At 41.5% G+C, this 22,092-nt stretch overlaps 1 protein-coding gene across 1 annotated transcript; it reads left to right on the forward strand.

The window, feature by feature from the left end:
• Positions 1–5,097: 5,097 nt before the first annotated feature.
• Positions 5,098–10,314, forward strand: LOC100498287 (protein kinase C theta type). Its single transcript, XM_018097334.2, has 8 exons — positions 5,098–5,277; positions 5,549–5,716; positions 5,821–5,912; positions 6,364–6,426; positions 6,642–6,780; positions 8,241–8,432; positions 8,957–9,085; positions 9,862–10,314. Exons 1-8 carry the CDS (start codon positions 5,152–5,154, stop codon positions 9,973–9,975), a joined length of 1,023 nt encoding a protein of 340 aa, XP_017952823.2. The 5' UTR covers positions 5,098–5,151; the 3' UTR covers positions 9,976–10,314.
• The last annotated feature ends 11,778 nt before the right edge of the window (positions 10,315–22,092 follow it).

A 22,092-nucleotide genomic window follows, 5' to 3' on the forward strand; every position in this document is an offset into this window, starting at 1 on the left:
AATGTGTATGATACAGAGATTGTTTTTTGCAGGTTCTACACTGCAGAGATGGTGGTTGCCCTACAGTTTCTGCACTCCAATGGCATCATCCATCGGTCAGTACAATCTCAGTTCTCTCCTCTAGAATCTTATACCAAAAATATCTATTTTAGTTGTCTTTTAGGGCTCTGGCACACCGGAGATTAGTCGCCCGTGAGCTTTCACCTCTTTCCTGCCAGCTGAAAAAAACAAAAGTTAGCTCATAATATACCAGGTGTGCCATGAGCGTGAATACCTTTATAGCACTACATACACTCCTCTGAGAAGTTTGTGTCAGTGTAATATAGGGAGCAGAAATTGCACAGTGTGTAAGATAACAGTAAGGTGAGGTAAGGTGCAGATCTAGAGGGTGCAAAAGAGTCACTTTTTAATAAAGTTTTGTCTTTGATGAAGAACTTAGAGCTCCAAAATCCATAGGGTTCTGAAATATTGGTCCATTATTTGAGTATTTTTTTTGCCAACAAAGTCAGTAAATGTTTGGGTGGGTTGCACAGTTGGCAGAGGCTCCTGAGGGTTGTGGGGGCCACAGCTGGGGCCCATGGTGTGGTGTCAGGGCCTCTAGGCAGCAGCCTGCACCTCCCAGTCCAACCCTGTGAGTGGGTGAGTTTATACTTGCCGAAGGAACAATTCCACATGCACAAGCCAGAAAAAAAAATATTTAACCCTTTAGTTGCAATAGAATACAGTCTGTCTGGGCCAGTGGCTCAAATTAATTTATAATATCCCCCAATACAAATTCTACCTGTTTTGGATAAGTACAGTACAGGATAAGGACATAATGTTTACAAGTACATTAGAGGGGATTATAGAGAGCTGGGGGTTCATATAGAAAAAAAACAAAGAACAAGGTCACCCCTTAGAGAACTGAATTTTCATTTGAAGCAGCATAGGTGGTTGGGGAATGCCCTGTCGGGTGATGCTGTAATGGCAGATTCTGTTAATGCCTATAAGAGGGGCCTGGATGATTTCTTGAACAAGCATAGTATCCAAGGCTATTGTATTCGCAGGAACTACAGTTAATTTTATACATGTATGTTTATATATACAGTATATTAGTGCATGTGTATTGGTAGCTATATCTGTATGTGTGTGTGTGTATATATATATATATATACTGGGGATAATTTGCAGGGGTTAAATGTGATGCAATTGACCTATCATGTTTTTTTAATCTAAATGTAATATTAAAGGAAAGTAATTGGATTAATCCAGTTCTGAAAACACTTTTGCAGATCCTTTGTCTGTGTTGTGGGTTTGTGAGTAATGAAGACAGAGTTGGTGGTATAGGTATGGGACCTGTTATCCAGAATGTTCAAGACCTGGGGTTTTCTGGATAAGGGGTCTTTCTGTAATTTGGATCTCCATTCCTTAATTCTTAAGTCTGCTAAAAAATAATTTAAACAGTAAATAAACCCAATAGGATTGTTTTGCCTCCAATAAGGATTACCTTAATTGGGATCAAGTACAAGGTACTGTTTTATTACTACAGAGAAAAGGCAATTATATCCTTAAAATGGAGTCTATGGGAGATGGTCTTTCCATAATTTGGAACTTTCTGAATAATGGGTTTCTTGAAAGCGTTTGCCATCTCATACAGTTGCTTTGGGCAGAGTAATGGAATAATGTTTTCTAGCGCTCTGTTCTGTACTTGCGCATTCTCAGGCTGAGCCAGTGCAAATCTAATGCTGGGGCTTCAAGACTTTTACTTTGCAAGTGGCATATGGGTGGGGAAATTGCTTCTTGCCACATTAGATATTAATGCAAAAGGCCCTTTACCACCACTGCAACACTATAAGGGCCTCTCCTTTTCCTACCCGGCCAAAGACTATTAAATATAAAAAGATTAAGTGAAAACTGGCAGCCAGTACTGCTGTGCAATTAAAAATCTTCGGCATCAGTCAATAATTTCAAAAGGGGGAAGGTGCAAAGATTTAACATTCCATGTTTTTTAGCACAATTCCTGTGCTTGTAATTAGCAGCACCTTATTAAATAATTTTATTTATGTTGTTATAACTGATGCTACAATTATCTTTTTGGATGCTCTCTATAGGTAAGTGGGTTAGATCCGAGGCCCCCATACACCAAAGGTCTCCAAACTGCAGGACAGGCCCTCTTAGAGGCAAAACTTAGGGTCAGTTAGGGTGAGAATTTGAGCTGAATGATTATTTAACATCATAAATACTGTTATGTCTATAGCAGGGTGACTTTTACATATTTTAAGGTATTTGTCAACTTCGTTTGAGCTTGGGCAGGTCTCACTGGGAGCTTAAACCAAATGATTTCTGGACAAGCAGAGACATACAAAAAGAGTGCAAAAATGCCCCTCATACAGAGGGAATGTGGGCACCTCCTGGGTAACACAGTTCTACGCTTTACAGATTGCACTGGCCAAAGCCCCAGTGGGCCCTGCACCCTCGGTCTGACCCTGGTCCTAATGGCTGATATTCATGTATGTCTCTTGTTGCTAGAAGGAGGACAATTTGGCGCCTTAAATTTAATTAACTGCACAAAATTTTTAGGGCCCCAAGGTAAAGGTTAAGTCAATGGCACTGGTAGTCTGTAAATTATGAGCAAATACTGCCGATTTTATGATCTATTCTACACAGTTTAGGCCTGGGGAACCCTGGGCCTCCTGAAGAACATGATCTGAAGGGCCCTTGCTGACCGCCAATATCACCCCCCACACACACACACACACACATGGGGCAACCTATTTGAATGAAGCTGATCATCTATGTGTGTCAAGTGTATCTCTTTGTCAGCTGGTTATCAACATACATACACACATTTTCCTATAAATAGTTGATAAAATATACATATTTATTATTATATAGGGTACATCTTGTAATTCTGAAGGTCAAGTTCACCTTGAAATGTATTATTGGCAAGTATTTAAAAAAGCGCCAACACATTCCACAGCACTGGACAATAATTGGGTGTATATATTAAACATACAAGAATACATGCGGCAAAATTGGAAAACTGGGCAGCAAACTGGGAAATGAGGTTCAATGTTCAAGTGCAAGGTTATGCATTTTGGTAGAAATAATATAAACACAAACTATTTACTGAATGGTAGTGTGTTGGGGGTATCCTTAATGGAGAAGGATCTAGGGGTTTTTGTAGATAACAAGTTGTCTAATTCCAGGCAGTGTCATTCTGTGGCTACTAAAGCAAATAAAGTGCTGTCTTGTATAAAAAAGGGCATTGACTCAAGGTATGAGAACGTAATTTTGCCCCTTTATAGGTCCCTGGTAAGGCCTCACCTTGAGTATGCAGTGCAGTTTTGGGCTCCAGTCCTTAAGAAGGATATTAATGAGCTGGAGAGAGTGCAGAGACGTGCAACTAAACTGGTTAAGGGGATGGAAGATTTAAACTATGAGGTGAGACTGTCAGGGCTGGGGTTGTTTTCTCTGGAAAAGAGGCGCTTGTGAGGGGACATGATTACTCTGTACAAGTACATTAGAGGGGATTATAGGCAGTTGGGGGATGTTCTTTTTTCCCATAAAAACAATCAACGCACCAGAGGTCACCCCTTTAGATTAAGGGAACGGAGCTTCCATTTGAAGCAGCGTAGGTGGTTTTTCATGGTGAGGGCAGTGAGGTTGGGGAATGTCCTTCCTAGAGATGTGGTAATGGCAGATTCTGTTAATGCCTTTAAGAGGGGCCTGTATGAGTTCTTGAACAATCAGAATATCCAAGGCTATTGTGATACTAAAATCTATAGTTAGTATTAGTGGTTGTATTTATAGTTTATGTATGTGAGTGTATAGATTGGTAGGTGTGCTGGGTTTACTTGGATGGGTTGAACTTGATGGACACTGGTCTTTTTTCAACCCTATGTAACTATGTAAAGGAACAACCAATACAAGAGGTAAAGAGGACCCTGCCCAAAAGAGCTTAGTTATGCTTTATTATCTATGAATGTTATAGAAAGCAATCTGTCAGTTTCTTACAATTATGTGCCTCTATCTGCCCTGAGATTTAACTATTCCTCTGATTTCTGCTGTCAGTGATTATAAGCCTAGATTGTTGCTAATGGTACATGCTTCTGCTGCTGGTTGCATGTCTCACTGCTGGTAGTCACATGCTCCTCCGTGGGTATCTGTTGGTCGTAACCCGACACCCCTGCCTTAACTGTTGCCTACATGCTCAGCCCAACTGCCATTTGGTGATAGTGAAGAGGAGATAGAGAGTGCCAGAGTGTTCAACGCTTGATACGAAAAAAGAAGACAAAAGAAGACATTTGGATACAATAAAAGGAGAAGAAGGAAGGTGAAGATGGAGGTGAGAAGAAAGAAGAGGAAAAAAAGGAGCCAGACTCCAGAAGAAAAGGAACCTCTACAGGATAAAGGCTGCATGGAGAAGAAGGCTAGGAATCAAGATGGGGAAGTCTTTCCAACTGACAAGCCCAACATAAAAGAGAAGACCAGCCTTGATGAAAATGTGAAGATGAGTCCGTGTGGGGAGAAGCCCCCTGAAGATGGGACCAATAAAAGGAAAAGGTCTAAAAAACCAACAGAGAAGAAAAAAGACAGCCAAGAAGAACGAAAAAGCCTCTCAGGTGAGACCAGCAAACCTGAGAGCAAGAAGAGGAAGAAGGATAAAGAAGAAAAAAATGAAAAGAAAACCAGCTCAGAAGATCTTCAAAGCAGCAGTTATGGAAGGAGTAAGGAGCAGGAAGACAACAAGGAGAAGAAAAGACCAAGGAGCCCAGATCTGTTAGAAGGCAAGGGGAATATGTTATTCATTTTCTCTTATACATTTAACTGCCAAAAATGGTCAGATGCTTGTTCTGTTGGAGGGGGAGACAAAAAATCCATCCCTCTGCTTTGTGAAATTCTTCTATAGATTTATAAGTTTCAAAGTTTGCCCAAGAGCAGTTACCCATAGAAATCAATCAGCATGTATATTTTGTATAACCCTAAATACCTTGTAGGAAGGTCCCAGTTCTGTGTTGTCACTCACTCAATATTCTGCTTGGATAAAGATTCTTACTCTGAATGTGGGTGCTTGCCTTAGCTAAGACTAAAGGTCATTGGGGTACATAAATGGAAATATTTATGGAAATGTGCTATGTATAACATATTTTGATATGAGCTTTTGACTGAATGTGTTTGATCCCACAAGATGAAAGTGCAAAGAAGAAATCCCGTGTGGAAGGGAGAAGGCCACCCCCCCTGGACATACGGAGTTACAAATTCCATCGAAAGCTGGGAGAAGGCAGCGGTGGAAAGGTGAGTGAGGGGCCTCCCAATATGGAAATCTCTTCTGTAATCTGGTATTAAACTGTGCAGAAATACGAGGGAAATCAAGCACTTGGCAATGTCATTAAATATTCCTATTGGGCAAGTCTAAGAATATTAACTTAAAGTTGATATAATTAATTATTTCAGGTCATTGTCTCCAAATGACCTTTCCTTAAGCAACTAACATGGCTCCTTCTGGGCACTATTCTTAAAGCCATTCAAGACACTGTGATATTTAACCTCTTTTGTCTGTTCCTAGGTGATGTTGGCATCATTTGCACCAAAGAAACAACTTGTGGCAATTAAGATAGTGCCGAAGAAACCAAACAGGTGCAACTATCCGTGGATCAGTATGGAGGCCTGGCTCTCGAAGATCGCCAGAGAATGCCCCTTTCTGTGCCACTCACATGCCACATTCCAGTCCAAGGTAGGGAACACTGTTTGTATTGCCACATAATCTGTTTTATTAATTCTCTTTGCTTTGTTGGTCAGTTCTGGCTTATGCCTTTGCCATTTGCTCATTTGTTTTAGGCCCAAGCCTTCTTTGTGCTGGAGTATGCCGGTGGGGGGACGCTGTACAGGATGATTTCCCGTAAAAAAAATTTACCAACGAAGAGCATCCAGTAAGTGATAAGATTCTTCTTGTAGAGGAACATACAGACAAAAGTGTATGATACTCATTTATCAACAGTGGGTAAATATGCACATGGCCTGTGTGCATGCTAACTTTTGAATGGCCAATTCAATTTATGAATAGCCATTCATAAATTGTTACTTTTTATTAATTAACTTTCTATTCAGACTTCTCTGATTCATTTTCCAGACTCTTTCACACCACTGCCTAGTTGCTAGGGTAATTTGGATCCTAGCAACCAGATAGCGGCCTAATTTCCAAACTGGAGAGCTGCTGAACAAAAAGCTAAACAATTTAAAATCTACAAATACTAAAAAAATAAAGACCAATTGCAGACTCTCTTGGAATATCACTTTCTACATCATACTAAAGGTTAATTTTAATGTGAAGACTTAAATATTTAGATTAAATGTGTATGATACAGAGATTGTTTTTTGCAGGTTCTACACTGCAGAGATGGTGGTTGCCCTACAGTTTCTGCACTCCAATGGCATCATCCATCGGTCAGTACAATCTCAGTTCTCTCCTCTAGAATATTATGTATTTGTTCTTTTCTTTTTAATACTTAGCTTCATTGTTTCTAGGTTATCTTATACCAAAAATATCTATTTTAGTTGTCTTTTAATTCACTTCTTCCAACACCCCTGACCATCATTCTCAGAACTTTACTCAGTTACAGTATATTGTACATTCATTGTCCCCCATGCGTATGTTGCAGTGATCTCAAGCCTGACAACATCTTGGTGGATAACGACGGACACATAAAGATCTGCGACTTCGGCATCGCTGCTGCAGGAATGTTCGCCGGATGGAAGATCAGGGGATTGGCAGGAACACCTGGATACCGTGCCCCAGAGGTCAGAAACTTTTTTTTATAACAAAATGTATACACAGTGGCATTAATATCTCTTTCCACCATATATAATTAAAGGCACTAAGTGCTTTAATACAGGTGACCAGTAAATTATACCTTTAGACTGGTTGCTATGGGTTACTGCTCCTGGGCAAAATTAGTACCTTTTACAACATAATCCCCTTGACAACTTTGCTCTGTCCTTTAGGCCATTTTACTATAAATTTTAACCCTACAATAGAACATTTTGATAATATAAACAAGAAAGGGAAAAAATGCCCCAATCAGTCAGAATATACAAAGGGGTCCAAACATTCGCCTTTTATATATTCCCTAGGTCAGTGCTGTCCAACTGGCGGCCCGCGACCCCCCTCTGTGTGGCCCCCCACCTGTCTGGCTGCTTTGATGGCTTACTCTTGTGTAAGCTTTAAATGGTATCAGTACTGTGATTAACTGCCCCCTCTGCATGGTTCTCACCTCAGATTCAGGCTGTAATCAGGCTGTATTGTTTAAATATGTAATCCCCTGTGTTGTTCACACCTTTTAATCTCTGTATTGTTCAACCCCTGCAGTGTTCACACCTCAGGCTCAGGCTGTAATCACCCACATTGTTCCCCTGTTCACACCTCAGGAGCAGTAGAAACCCACAAATAATCCCTGCACACTACAAAAAGAACAATATACTGAGGTGGTACTTCAATTAAAGTTTTTTAATATATAGTTATTGTGCAGACTGTTGGAGCAGTGCCAGCATTGTGTCACAGTAGGCTGCCTGTGTGTGCCATACACACAGGCATCATAGGGCAAGCAGAGTATGGCACACACAGGCAGGGTAGGGAAGGCAGAGTATGGCACACACAGGCAGAGTATGGCACACACAGGCCAAGTATGGCACAAACCAGTCAAAAATGGCAAACACAGTGAAAGTATGGCACACGCAGGCAGGGTAGGGAAGGCAGAGTATGGCACACACAGGCAGGGTAGGGCAGGCAGAGTATGGCACACACAGGCCAAGTATGGCACAAACCAGCCAAGTATGGCACACAGGCAGGGTAGGGAAGGCAGAGTATGGCACACACAGGCAGGGTAGGACAGGCAGAGTATGGCACACACAGGCAGGGTAGGGCAGGCAGAGTATGGCAGGTTTTTGCTGTACTACAACCATTAATATGGGTATGGTCATGTGATAACATGGGTGTGGTTTCAAGTGGGTGCAGTTTCAAAAAGGGGAGTGGTCAAAACTGGCTTCCATTATCGGCCCTCCACCACGTAGGTCGGAAAAATTCCGGCCCTCGGTACAACAGAAGTTGGACAGCACTGCCCTAGGTTATTGGCCCTCATTTAGAAAAGTGTGTTTTTCCCCTTTTACGTTAGATTTAAGACCCAATTACAAATGCAATTTCACTGTATTTAATGTAACTGTGTTTCTATTACCCTGAAATAATTAGTTCTTTTTTTCTAAAGATGTTGTCATTGGAGGCGTACGACGCTGGAGCGGACTGGTGGTCCCTTGGTGTCATCATGTACGAAATGGCCACTGGAAGGAAGCCATTTGCCCCGTCACTTGATCCTGCTAAGGAGTTTTTGGATATGAAACTGACAAAGGTTGATTATCCAAGTCACATGAGCCAGGAAATGCTGGACCTTCTGCCAAAGGTCAGTAGGAACAACTACACACTGGGAAGTGAATTCATTGACCAGTTGCACTGCTTGCTATTTTTGCACATTTAATATCTGGGGTCAGGTACATTGGGGCAGTATTTCTTTCAAGCAGAATGAATATATTCCATGGCCTCCCCTCCTCTACTGAGTTATATTTGGTTTCACTCCATACCACATGGCACTTATTCCATGTGCATTTATATATATTTATTGCATTTATTCATTATAACACTTGTCCTCCCTGTGTGTAATTCTGTATATTGTAAGATTGTACAGCGCTGCGTACCCTTGTGGCGCTTTATAAATGAAGTTATACATACATACATACATACATAACGATGTACACAGTGCTCTTATTTCAATTTAGAGGGATAAATGTAGATACATTTTGTGGCCACTAAAATTTCTGGAAGAGCTGGAGTTCAACCACAGCCCTTGCATTGAACAGCCCTCTATGGTTGAATGGTGCCTGACTAAACATCTATTTTATTCAGATAAATGTTCATGTTTTTTTTAAGCTTCTGGAGATGGACAATAACAACCGTTTAGGAGTAAATGGGAACATCAGGGAACACCAATTCTTTGCCGGAATCAACTGGAGTGAGCTTGAAAAGAGAACAACTCAGACACCTTTCAAGCCCAAAATTGTAAGTATATGGCTACCGCAAGTTACCAATCCTTTGATGTTGCTCACAGTGTCCTCACAGTAGGTGCCCATTTTTAAATCTTTGGCTTGGAGACAGGTTTTACTCCAAGTGGAGCCTCCTTGAGGCCAGCAGTCCACATGGGGCTACCAAATAGCCAATCACATCCCTTATTTTGCATCCTCAATTAACTTTTCATTAATGTATGGTTCACTAACACTTTTTAGATCTGAGTGTGACTCACAAGTAAAAATGGTGGGGGATCCCTGGCTTAACTTTTGCCATATCTCTACAACATCTACATGTAAGCGTATTGCACCACTGACAGCAGGGAAGGCTAAGTTTCTATTTGGGGAGGCCAATAGGCTGTTTGCTTTATTGGAGCTTTTTGTAGAATTTCATAGGCGGCAGTTGTTTTTTTGCAGAGTCTGAGCCTCCATATACCTTTTAATGTCATTTTTTTCTTCTGTGCATTCAACTCATGCTATTTGAAGGACATAAATATTTTAACCTTCTAAACATTTTCAGGGATATTCCCTTAATTGACAATAAGCAGGTTGGCAATTGATAGCTGAATAGAGAAATTTATTATGTCCCTATTCCATGAATTTTACCATGAAATAAGGAACCTTCTTAAACATACTGTGCAGAATTTTAAAGTCATACATACAAAACATACACATCACACAAAAATATGTGCCCATATTGTAGCATATGTCATGTTCATGCTTAAAAATTAAATACTATAATGCAACTAAGTGTTTGCATTCTTTGTATAGCAACCAGCAGATAAATTAAAAGAAATTAAACCAGGATTCTGTGCTGAGACCTCCGAGGAAAATAAGCTAGAAGACTTTACCTATGTGGATTACAACTGGAATTGGCAGGAGTAAAGCATTTTCTGTGCTCATGGGGACTAACATCAAACTCCCTGTGCAACAAGTGATCGGGGCAACATACCAACAAACCAAATTCCATCTATGGCATCAGATCTGCCATCAACTGCAAGTGTTTGCCTGTATAGCCAACTACATCAGCCCCACATGGGATCCTAGACAGAAAGAAGAGGCAACTTGAAGAAGAAGACGTCGTGGGAGGCCAGAAGAGCTGCGAGCTGGATTTTTAATGAATTTTCCCACAGACCCTTGGATAAGGGTAAACATCTCTACCGAACATACAGTGCACTTATGGTAAGGCAGTGCACTGTTAATTAACATCGTTCAGTATATTTCAATTTCTATTTATATAACGTAAGGTAAATAAGCTTTCTTTCTTTTCTATCTTCTCTCCTTTCCTATTCTGCTACCATTTTCTTCTTCCATGTATTTCTTCGTATTGTAAGTCAATAGATAGCATAAGTTTAATGTTAGGATTATTTCTTATCTTCTCTTCTTCTCTTTTTTTCTCTAACCCTTTTCACTTTTAATATAAGTTAAGCAAAAAAAAAAAAAAAAAAAAAAAACATAGATAGGATAAGTTATATAGGAATAGGAATGTTGGACTTTTTTTCTTTCTCATATTTTATGCTCTCCTGTCTTTTCCATCTGTAGTTTGGGTGAATTTGGGATAGGGGTACTATAAAGTTTATAGGAATAGAATGTATGAATGGAAGTGAATGTGCGTGAATGCAGATAGGGATCCCCACTGCACCAATTTAGAAGGTGAACATAGTTGACCTTTTGATTGGCTGCAAGTTAAATTTAGATTACTATTAAAATGTAGAAACATCTATATGAGGCAGTCTGTACCTTGTGCCTCTTTAACCCAGTAGGAGGGAGAAATAATGCAGCAGATGTAGCTGCAGCTGTAGGCCCCTTTTTTTCAAAAAATAAAAATAAGCCCATCAGAGGTATGAATGTGATTGGTGTAGAGTTTAGGGATACTTAGGGTTTAGGATCAAAGGAATCTGAACAGACTAGGCAGAGCTGTATGTCCCTAAATGCTGCCTAGCCTCCGCTCCCTCCTTCCCCTCCCGGCCATGATCCATATATTAGGCAAGATAAATAGGCCACACTGTTGATCCAGGGATTTGTCCGATTGCCATTTTGGAGTCAGGAAGGAATTTTTGCCCCATCTGAAGCCAACTGGAGATGGCTTCCGATGGGGTTTTTTGCCTTCCTCTGGATTATCTAGATGTTAGGTAAATTTAAACTGATGGACACGCTCACCCTCAATTACTATGTTACAGTGTCCTTAATCCAATCATAGGGCCCCATCCACGTGTCTCATTTTAACTCCTTACTAGGTAAGGAACTAGGGAGGGGGGTGGTAATTATATAGATAGTAAGTGGGGAGTGGAATCCCAGTCCCAACTACAATGACCATGGGATTTGCCACAGAAATGAGTAGAGAAGATAAGTGAATGAATCAGTGAGAGAATGTGGATGTAAAGAGTGTGTGTATTATTGTAGGGATCCAAATGGGGAACGTCTGTTCCTGACACCTCCCAGTCTGAACTGAGGAGGAAGGGTTTCATGATGGCTTATATTAGCCAGAGCCTGGGTAGATAGGGAACTATTGCAGCAAATGATAGGGTGAGCCATTTGCTGCAATAGGTGTGTGAATGGACATGACTAGGGGCATGACCCATTGTTCCCTCCTTCTTCCCACTGTACCAAATAACCACGCGTGACATCACCTTCCATTGGATGATATGGCCACAGCTTTTATTTGTACATCGGTCATGTAGCTAAACTTTATTGTTTACATAGCAGAGAAAATTGTGGTTAGTAACATTGTACAACTTTGTAACGATTGACAATAACAATTGACAACAATTTGTAACAATCTGTATCCCTTGGTAAGGCCCTCTGCCAGTCTGCCCTTCCAGATGCCAGCAATGCTCACTAGCCGCTTGCCCCTAGCTCAGTGAGCATGCATAGCGTTGTAATATCTACACCATAGTTGCTAAACCAAAAAACAATCCACAAGGGACCAAGCCCTGGGGAAATTAAGTGAACGTAATTCAACCTCACCGTGGGTACCCACCTTAGGGGTTGCCCCAACGGTCCAGTATTGTCCAAACCAACATGCCCGGCAGACTGGCAAGGGACCCGCCAGAGCTGTGACTAGTATGCTGCCCTGAGTAGCCCATCTGGTCTACCTACTCGGCTCCATTCAAGTGTTCTCCTCGACCCTATTCCCGCCTTTTCGCTTACCTAATTCCCTTTCCCTCTAGCTTTTGCCATGGGGAGGGTGGGTGGGGATTATTGCCGCTACTGCCTCCTTCGCCTGCTGTCTTCCCGCGCGACTGCCTGCGCCTGCGTCTGCACCCCCCCTTTTAACCCTTTGCTGACCCAGTCTAGCTGACCAATCGCCGCTCACGTAGCCTGCCCCGTCATGTGGGCCCTCCCCCCTACGCTGCGCCCGGTGTCCGTGCCCTTCTGTAACATGGCTGAAGCCTTGACGTGGCGTTACTGCTCACATGTATACCATGTGCCAATTCAACCAACTAGGAAAGCTGGAATAGAATATATCACAAGGAGAAAACAAAAATTCAAAATTGATACGTTATGGAAATATAAAAAAACAGATTTATTGCTTGTACACCGGAGCCATTATCTAAAAAGGCCCCTAGTTCAGTGTAAAAATAAACCTAGATAGAAATATAGGCTGCATAGGCGGCAGCCTGCACCTCCCAGTCCAACCCTGTGAGTGGGTGAGTTTAAACTTGCCGAAGGACCAATTCCACATGCCAAGCCAGAGAAAAGTACTACACAATGTTTTACTAGCTTTAACCTCTTTCGTGCCAGCTGAAAAAAACAAAAGTTAGCTCATAATATACCAGGTGTGCCATGAGCGTGAATACCTTTATAGCACTACATCCATCCATCCAGAAGTTTGTGTCAGTGTAATATAGGAAGCAGAAATTGCACAGTGTGTAAGACATATGTATCAAGCTGGCGGCGGTTGGCGCACGCAATCGCCATCACGGACAGAGAGAGCTGGCAGGAGAAACCGGCGTGGCGCGGAGTTCTGGCGCTTGCTTGATATTTTGGCTGACACAGGTACATGTAGGAAATACGGTGGCTGCTGGCATAGGTACATGGAGGAAATATGGTGGCTGCTGGCACAGGTACATGGAGGAAATATGGTGGCTGCTGGCACAGGTACATGGAGGAAATATGGTGGCTGCTGGCACAGGTACATGGAGGAAATATGGTGGCTGCTGGCACAGTTACATGGGGGTAATATGGTGGCTGCTGGCACAGGTACATGAGGGAAATATGATGGCTGCTGGCACAGGTGCATGGGGGTAATATGATGGCTGCTGGCACAGGTGCATGGGGGTAATATGATGGCTGCTGGCACAGGTGCATGGGGGTAATATGGTGGCTGCTGGCACAGGTGCATGGGGGTAATATGATGGCTGCTGGCACAGGTGCATGGGGGTAATATGATGGCTGCTGGCACAGTTACATGGGGGTAATATGGTGGCTGCTGGCACAGGTACATGGGGCAATTATATGGCTGCTGGCACAGGTAAATGTTCGGCCCGAGACCTAAAGTGTGTTTTGAATTTTGGTTCCCTGTGCAATTGAGTTTGACACCCCTGCCATAAATGAAAGACTTGCTGGGGTGGGGGAAAAGGCATTAGTGGGGCTCCCGTCTGCTGGCATGATCATCCATAATTGACTAGTACATCTCTCCAAAAAAAGAGATGAATATTTGAAGCTGCGATTATGTTCTGCCACTCGATTTTAAAACAATTGTTAGCTCACAATGAATGATTTATTGGCGCATTTAAAGAAAGAAGATTCATTTCGGATGGCAGACAGGGAAAAAAAATCATCAGGATAATCTGACTCTATTACATAACTGGAAAACAGAAGGCCGGGAAACCGCAGTCTGCAAGACAATCCAGCCACAATATAATAAAGCCTTCTGCCCACATCCATGGGAGAAAATAGCATAAGGAGGGCGATGCGCTTCTTTCATCTGCTGTAAATCTTTCCGGCTACATGGTATATGTGCATGGACATAAGGTGGATTTATTCACACGCGGCGATTATTTCATGTTTATTGATGCATTACTGCTAATTATGAGCCAGAAACCTTAATTCCCCTCGCTGTTCAAAAACCATATTTCTCAGCCAGGCAGCAATATACGAATATTACATCTGAGAAGGGAACCATGATCCAATTGCTCCATCTAGCGGAAGCAATGAGAATTACAAGTTCAAGCCCATTAAGTTGAGCTATTTTAGTGCCTATGGGATAGAAGCAAGTGCTAGTCACCAACGGTGCACAATTTCACCCTTTGTTTGCCATACAGTCCCTACAGTGTGCCTGTGCTGGGAAACATGATATATAATACTCTCCCCATAAATAGCAAGATGCAATCGAATTGAAACTTATAGCAAAGTGGAAATTGTGCTAGAAGCTCCCTCTCTAGTCTCACTAATTACCATATGTAATAAGGCACTAAGTTTGCCCAGGAGCAGTAACCCTTAGCAACCAATAAGATGTTTGCTTTTAAACATGTGACCAATAAATGCTACCTGCTGATTGGTTGCTATGGGCTGCTGCTCCTGGGCAAACTAGTGCATAACCTATTACAGCCCATGGTTTGACTTGTGATTGAGTAAAAAGGGGTAATTTACAAAGAACCTGGACAGAAATGGAAGAGAAAAAATGTTTGCCTCTTAGTGCTTATTCAGAGATTACTTCAGCTCAGGGTCTGGATAAACTCTTCACTTCACACCGGATAAAAAAATCCAACATTTTGTTAACTTGCATGTCTGAATGACGGGTAGGAGGCGCGAAGTGCAAAAAATGTCGGATTGTGCTTTTTAGAGTAGAAAGCAAACAGTGACCCATGTTGGGTTGCCACCTGTCAAAACCTCCTTCTCAGTTTTGCAAATTAGGAAAACCGGGCAGGACTCGCTAAGATTGACACGGCCCACGGCATAGCCCCGCCAGTAACGTGAATTCCCCACCTCTTCCCTGCCCTGTGACATCACTGCCGCCCCCAGCTGGGCAAAAAAAACAAGCAGAGGAGGCAACTCTAGACCCATGGTCTGTGTGCAACACTACCTGTGTTTGACAGCACTGCTTAAAGAGGGGATGGTAGGTGGGTAGCTTTGGGTGTCGCCATGATTGTTTCCTGTATGCCCTTTAAGTATTTTTAGTATGTACTGTAATAGAGTGGCCTACAACTTTTCAATTGGTCTTCATTTTACATGTTTTACAGTTTTTTTTAATTATTTGATTTTCTCTTCTGACTCCCTTCAGCTTTCAAATGGAAGTCACTGACCCCGGCAGCCAAAAATCTATTGCTTTGTGCAGCTGCAATTTTATTGTTATTGTTACTTTTAATTACTTACCTTTCTATTCCGGTCCTCTCCTATTCGTATTCCTGTCTTTCATCTAAACCTCTTCTGACACTCCAAACTGCAGAGCTATTGAACAAAAAGCTAAATAAGTAAACCACAAATAATGACAAATAATAAATAACCACAAATCAATCACTCTATCTGTCCAACTATTTATCTATTGTCTATCTATTTATCCATCTATGTATCTACTATCTATCTATAATCTATCCATCTATTTATCTATTTATCTACTATCTATCTATCTATGATATTTACGAGATAAGAACATTATACTGCATTTTTGTTATTGATTTTCAGGAACACAGGAAGATTTCAATGTGAGTTTAGAGCTTAATACATAAAAACACACCCACGTTTTATTCATTCCTATGGGATTTTTAGAAGGGTAGTTATCAAATGGTGAGTTCTAACTTTCACTCATAAATACGCTTCTAAAAATCCCATAACAATGAATAGAACGTGGGTTAGTTTTTGTGCATTAAGCTCTAAACTCACATTGCTGCTCCCATGTAGTTTGTTTTTTGGTGCTGAACACTGAGACTATGACGAGGTCTCTTTCCCAAAGCTGTTAAGGATCTGACAGGCAATGATATTATTTTCTAAGAAGGAAAACTTTTCATGTGTCAGAAAATGTCAAAATGTTTTCTTTTCAATTGTGTTAGAGAAACTTATCTCTAGTTCAGCATTAGGGCTCCATGGAATGATGGGTAGGCCAAGTTGAGAGTTCTATTAGAATAACAGACCCTACCATTTTGCAACTATGAGCTTTATACACTTGTCATATGTTTCTCCCCCATCTCAAGCACTGCCCAAGACACCACAACAACAGACACACAACAGTATTGAACTGGCTGAATCTGCATGTTGAAGGCTTGCTCTCCCAGGGGTCACCATCGTGGCCTGAATCACAGGGAGACATGATGTACTAAACAGTCGGTTCATGTATAAAGATATATTTATGCAATTTGCTGTTAAACATGTCTGCTAGATAAAAGTTTCACTTATTTCTCTTCATCACAAACTTACTAACCTGTAATATAAGGAAAAAGCACATAGATATCAAGCAGTTGTTAGGTTACCATGACTATTGCATGGCCAGGTTTAAAGTTTTTAAAATAAACTTAAAATCAGGCAAATTTTCCTTAAACTTATTTAAATGGCCAGGTTTCATTTTGACACCTTTACGTCAAGTCTGCGCCCAGTAGGAGGTAGAACAGCCTGTGTTTGGTGGGTTAGAGGGGAGTTCTGTATTTATAAATGAATAATGTATTTACAAATCAATAAACCCCCGCAATGAATACTTACCCAACACATAGGGGCCCATTCACTAAAGTCCAAATTTTTTGGGCTTAAAATCACGATATGGAAAAAATTCGGAGTAACCGCAATAATTTCTGATGTTCTAAAATGTCATGAAAATGCTTTTATTGGTCGTACAAAAATATCGTACAGGTATGGGATCCCTTATCCAGAATTTTCGGATCTGAACGTTCGTAGACAGCACAAAATCCTTTCTGGCTTTGAAACTTTCAATGAATAATTTTGGAAGCCTTCCATAGGACTCAATGGCACTCGACAGATCCAACCTGGCGAAAATATAATCACGATACCGAAGCCTGAATGAATTCCGAAATGTTCGTAGTCTTTGCGAAAAGTACGACTTTTTCGTGGAAGTTAACGAAAACAACGAAAAAGTCATGGAATTTTAACAAAATTATTGTGGACATTATGAAATGTTCTAGAAGTTAGAAAAAATACGAATTTATCTAAAAAAAACTTAAGTAAATGGGCCCCATAGTTTATGTCATATTAAGTGGCCTATTAATGAATCTTACTAAACTAATATATATATATATGTATATCTCAATCAGTAAATATTGCCCTTTTACATCTTCTACCTTTAGCCACCATTTAGTGATGGGCTGTGTGCAGATTTATTTTCCAAACCAGCCAAAGTCAGTTCAAAAACCAGCCCAAAACTAGCCAAAAGCCACTTTGAAAGTAGCCGAAAAATAACCCAATATGCGCAATGAAACAAATGTCTAAAAAATAAAAGTATATATGGTAAAACATGCCTTTGTAAAGCGTATAATCACTACCCGTGCCCTGTGCCCCCTCTCCAGTTAATGGGATGGCTGATGTTTCCCTGCCCTCTGTGCCCACTCCATGCAGGTTGTAGTAGTTTTGCAGCTTCAGGTTCAGCAAAGAGGTATAGAAAAGGGAGCTTCTGCCTATTGTTGCATGCTGGGTATTGTAGTTTTAGATTAATCTTAGCTGTAGGCTAATTGTAAGATGCAAACTACATTACCCAGCATGCACTAGGATAGGCATGTCAGAGGAATAAAACTTTAAATAAAGCTCCAAAATCTAGCCCAAATTTGTACCTTGGTGGTTTGTACTTAGTAGACCAATTTGGCGGAAAACCCACCAACCTGGCAACCCTGGCCGTGTGCTCCCTCAGAGATCACCTGACAGGAAATAATGCAGCTCTAGCTGTAACAGGAAGAAGTGTGGAAGCAAAAGACAGAACTCAATTGGCTGATCGGGCCTAGCATGTATGTGTGCCTTAGTTTGTTTGGGTGCACTGTGAATCCTATGATGCCAGGGGGCAGCTCTTATTAATTAATTTTTTTTAATTAGGACTACTTAATAGCAGTATATTGTTATATATACTGCCACATATGAGCTGTTTTATGCAATATATTTTTATAGACACCTACATTGTTCAGGGGGAATAGTTTAAATATTACTGTCCCCCCTTTCACCCTGTTTACAGCACTTGCCCAAAATTATGGACCTCGCAGCCAGGACTCAAGTGGACACCTCCCACCCATTTGCTTTAAGGCAAATCTATGTGCTTAGGATTAATCCCATTGTGTTAGAATGTATTTGATAGAATCGACTGATCAAACCTTTTCTAGGTTTTTCTTTAGGTAATTCTTTAACTCTTTCAACTGAGGCTTGGAAAGTTAAAAATCTAACCATATGGACACATGCTAACAAATAGGGGTAATCATAAGGACGATGTGGCAGGAATTTATCAGTGTCTTTTTAATCAAATACGGCCACAAAATTGAAATAAGGAGTGGGTAGTAAGGAACAGAAATAGGAAAGAGAGGAAGGGTCGGTTTACTTTAATCAGTCATTTAGGGCAAGGTTGGGGACCAGGGTCAGACTGGGGGGTGCAGGGCTCATCAGGGCTTCTGCTTTAGGGGCTCCTACACCCCCCAATGATGGCCCCCTGCCATCTTCACCCTCCCCCCCCCCCCCAGTGGCCCCCAACACCCATCCAGAGACTGGCGGATCAGTGAAGCGCCTTGCGGGCATTGGGCCCACTGGGTTTTTTTCCCTGTGCCCTGGCGGCCCAGTCCAACACTGGTAGGGACGTTTCATTAACCAAAGGAACCCAGAAATTAAGTTTAAAAAAGCAAAGGAAGAAAAAACATCAAATACATCCTGTATATGTAAACACCCAGGACTAGAATGTAGGGGGGGGGACTGTCAGGTATTTCAACTGATACAGCAGAAGGTTGTGCAAGTTTTACCATCTTGACTGAATTGACCCCCACCCCCAGCTTGAATCAATTACATTTGTTGCTTTATCCTTGTGATATCTCTGCTGTAAAGAAACAGCTAATGTTAGATATTAAACACCGGAGAGGGTAGAAAATGAACTACAACACTTTAATTACTGGGACTGACCCAGTACAGAACCTGAAAGATTTATTCTTATGGTGTTATTTATGGGGGTTTTTTTAAGCAAGTTGATGCAAAGTGGCCATGGTAAAGGCAAAGTCTGACAGAGTATTTCCACAGCAGAGATAAAACCTTTACTGACACTCAGCTTCATAGGTTTTTGCAAGGCAAGGAAGGATAGGAAACACTTATATGCAGCTACTGGCCGCTGTTCCTCCTTTTCTTCCCTCTACATTTCTGCTAAATGCAAATCAGTCTATATACAGAGTTAATGAACTTGGGGGGTGAAGGAGGGTGTATCAAGTTTATTTCTTATACTAATAGTCGTCTTATTCCATGTGGTATCGGCCACCCACCTGCTGAAAATTGCTGCTACAGTAAATTAATCCCGGGACAAACACAAAAAGGCAGATCTAGCAGTGACCTAGCAGCAATAAGTATTGTAGATTTAGTAGGTAGACATGACTGCCAAAAACTATTCCGATATTCTAATAAATAGCTTTGTTGTTCAGTTAAAGGGGCCACACTGGCCAATATGTCACCATGAAGTAAGTTTAGGATAAATCCCACTCTTGTAATATCAGGGTAACGATGCTTGTAATTTAAAAATAAAAGGGGAACTCCGAGCTAAAATTTTGAAAGAGCCCTACTCAACACAGAAACCCCTAATATTCCCATCACTGTAATCTGTTCCTTTAAAAAGTATGAATAGTGAGCACCATTTTTATATGCCAAAATCCAGCTGTAAAACAGATCTTCTCTTTCTGCATCATTTGAAATCCTGGCAGGAGATAAGGGTCTAAAACACTGATGTTACAAATTTTAACAACTTCTCCACAGCTTACAGACAGCATGCAGGAACTTCATAATCCACAATGCATTGCACTGTGATGTTTTTTTCCTTATTGACACCACATGTGTAGGGAATTGTGGGATTGGGAGGATGCAGGCTGAAGGCAGTCGACTACTGTTATTTTATTTGAGACTCAAAAATCATGAAAAGGCTGCTTATTTTTTAATTGATATATATTGTACAGTTGAAATTATGTTTAGTTTTCAAGAAACTTTTGTTTGAGTGGACTTCTTTTAGCAACAAACCTATGAAATTTAACCCTGCTTCCCCTAAATGTATCTGGGAGGCATTTTATGCCCCCTAGGGGAAGCCTGTGAAACTAATGGATCCTGAGAAATTAACTGAGTTAGTCCTGCTGCAGTCTCATCACTCCTATAGGGATCCATTGAGCAAAATAGAATTCCTGTAATTGGATATTTAGGGTATATTTTATACAACCTCTGTGGTTAGATGCCAGTAATTAACTATAGTGAGAACCTTCTGAGAGCTAATTATTAAACTAAGCAGAGGGCAGGGTTGAATGATATTAAGAGGGATTCCAGGCATGCTGCCCAGACTTACACGGTGTATCAAGCTTAGCAGCTAGCGGCAGCTAGAAAGACCACTGCATCTGGGTAAGCTGCCCAAACTAGAACACAATGTATTGAGTGGCTGCAGAAGGGAAACACAAAGCCACTACAAAATACTGCCTGTTAGAATATTAGCAGTCAATGGGCCAGGTCAAACACAGGAGATACAAGCACAGTATCATGTTTGAGATAGATAAGGCTTGGTACAACTGAGTCAGAATATGGGCCATGTATATCATACCTCTCAACTGTCCCAATTTTCGCGGGACAGACCCTCTTTTAACAGGTCAACCTGCAGTCCCGTATTCTTACTGAAATGTCCCTCATTTCCCTTTGATCCCATGCACTGAATGCTAAAAAAGATGCTAAAAAGTAGCTTTTGGCAGAGAGCCCAGAAAGTTAAACAAGTTTCACCTGCATTTAGATACAGATGTTTCTCAAACTTAAATAAGTGGGTTTTTGGCAGATAGCCCAGAAAGTTAACAAGCCACACCTAGTTACAATTGTAACAAATAAGCTAAACAGGTCTCTTGGGGGAACTGAGACTCACAGCTTAAAGCGCCATTTCACCTTTTTAGCAAAACTATAATAACACATACAACAACCCCAAAACCCATGGAAAAGTGTTCAAACATTACATAACCTGCCAAATCTAGTAAAATGGGAGTGGTATTTAAGGGGCCCACTAACGCAGTACCAAGGATTTAACAAGCGCAAAGTCAGACGCAGATTCAGAAACTAACTGGACTTCAGAACACCATGTCTCACTCTAAAGGAGCACCCTAACACTACAAGAGAACCCATTTGCTCAGGCAATATGCCTATGGGGGGGAAGGAAATTTAAAAAGCCTTCTGTAGCAGCTGATTGGATGAGGCAAAAATACCATTAACCCTTATCCTGGCTGGGCAGATTCCCTTACATGTTGCTAACACTGACTGACAATGCACTGGGCCAAGCCAGCTAGGCACCCTAGGCAATGTGGCCAGCACACGTGCGCCCATAATGAAAATGGGGGAAGGAGGCTCGTACTGAAGATGGGGGAGGGAGGTAATAGGAGGAGGTGATGGAGTAAAATGCACACAGTGGGGAGACATGTGGGAAGTGGGGGGACATGCATGCATGCGCCTAGACTAGGGGGCACATTTACTAATGCACGAACTCGCCGAATGCGTTTTTTCCCTAATGATCGGTATTTTGCGATTTTTCGGAAAATTGTCGCGACTTTTTCGTAGCCGTTACAAATGTTTCGCAAAATGTCGCAACTTTTTGTAGCGCTACGACTTGCGCGAAAAGTCGCTACTTTTTCGCAGCTTTCGCGCCGAGTACGAAAGTTTCGGATTCATTCAAGCTTCAGTATGGTGACTTTTCTTGGGCCAGGTTGGAGCTGCAGAGTGCCATTGAGTCCTATGGGAGGCTTCCAAAATCATGCTAAGTCTGAAAGTTGCGCCCGCCGCTTACAAGCGCTCAATACGAAAAAGTCGCGACAAGATTCGAGCAAATCGTAACGGCTATGAAAAAGTCGCGACTTTTCGCGCAAGTCGTAATGGTTACGA

The sequence above is a fragment of the Xenopus tropicalis genome, chromosome 9, assembly GCF_000004195.4.
Source record: "Xenopus tropicalis strain Nigerian chromosome 9, UCB_Xtro_10.0, whole genome shotgun sequence".
NCBI classification, from domain to species: domain Eukaryota; kingdom Metazoa; phylum Chordata; class Amphibia; order Anura; family Pipidae; genus Xenopus; species Xenopus tropicalis.

Bases quoted from the DNA above. Each gene is read 5' to 3' on its own strand.
- LOC100498287 (XM_018097334.2), top strand. From the start codon at position 5,152: ATGTGTTTGATCCCACAAGATGAAAGTGCAAAGAAGAAATCCCGTGTG. The intron at 5,913-6,363 runs GTAAGTGATAAG...TGTTTTTTGCAG, and splicing joins TTACCAACGAAGAGCATCCA to GTTCTACACTGCAGAGATGG. The intron at 8,433-8,956 runs GTCAGTAGGAAC...GTTTTTTTTAAG, and splicing joins TGCTGGACCTTCTGCCAAAG to CTTCTGGAGATGGACAATAA.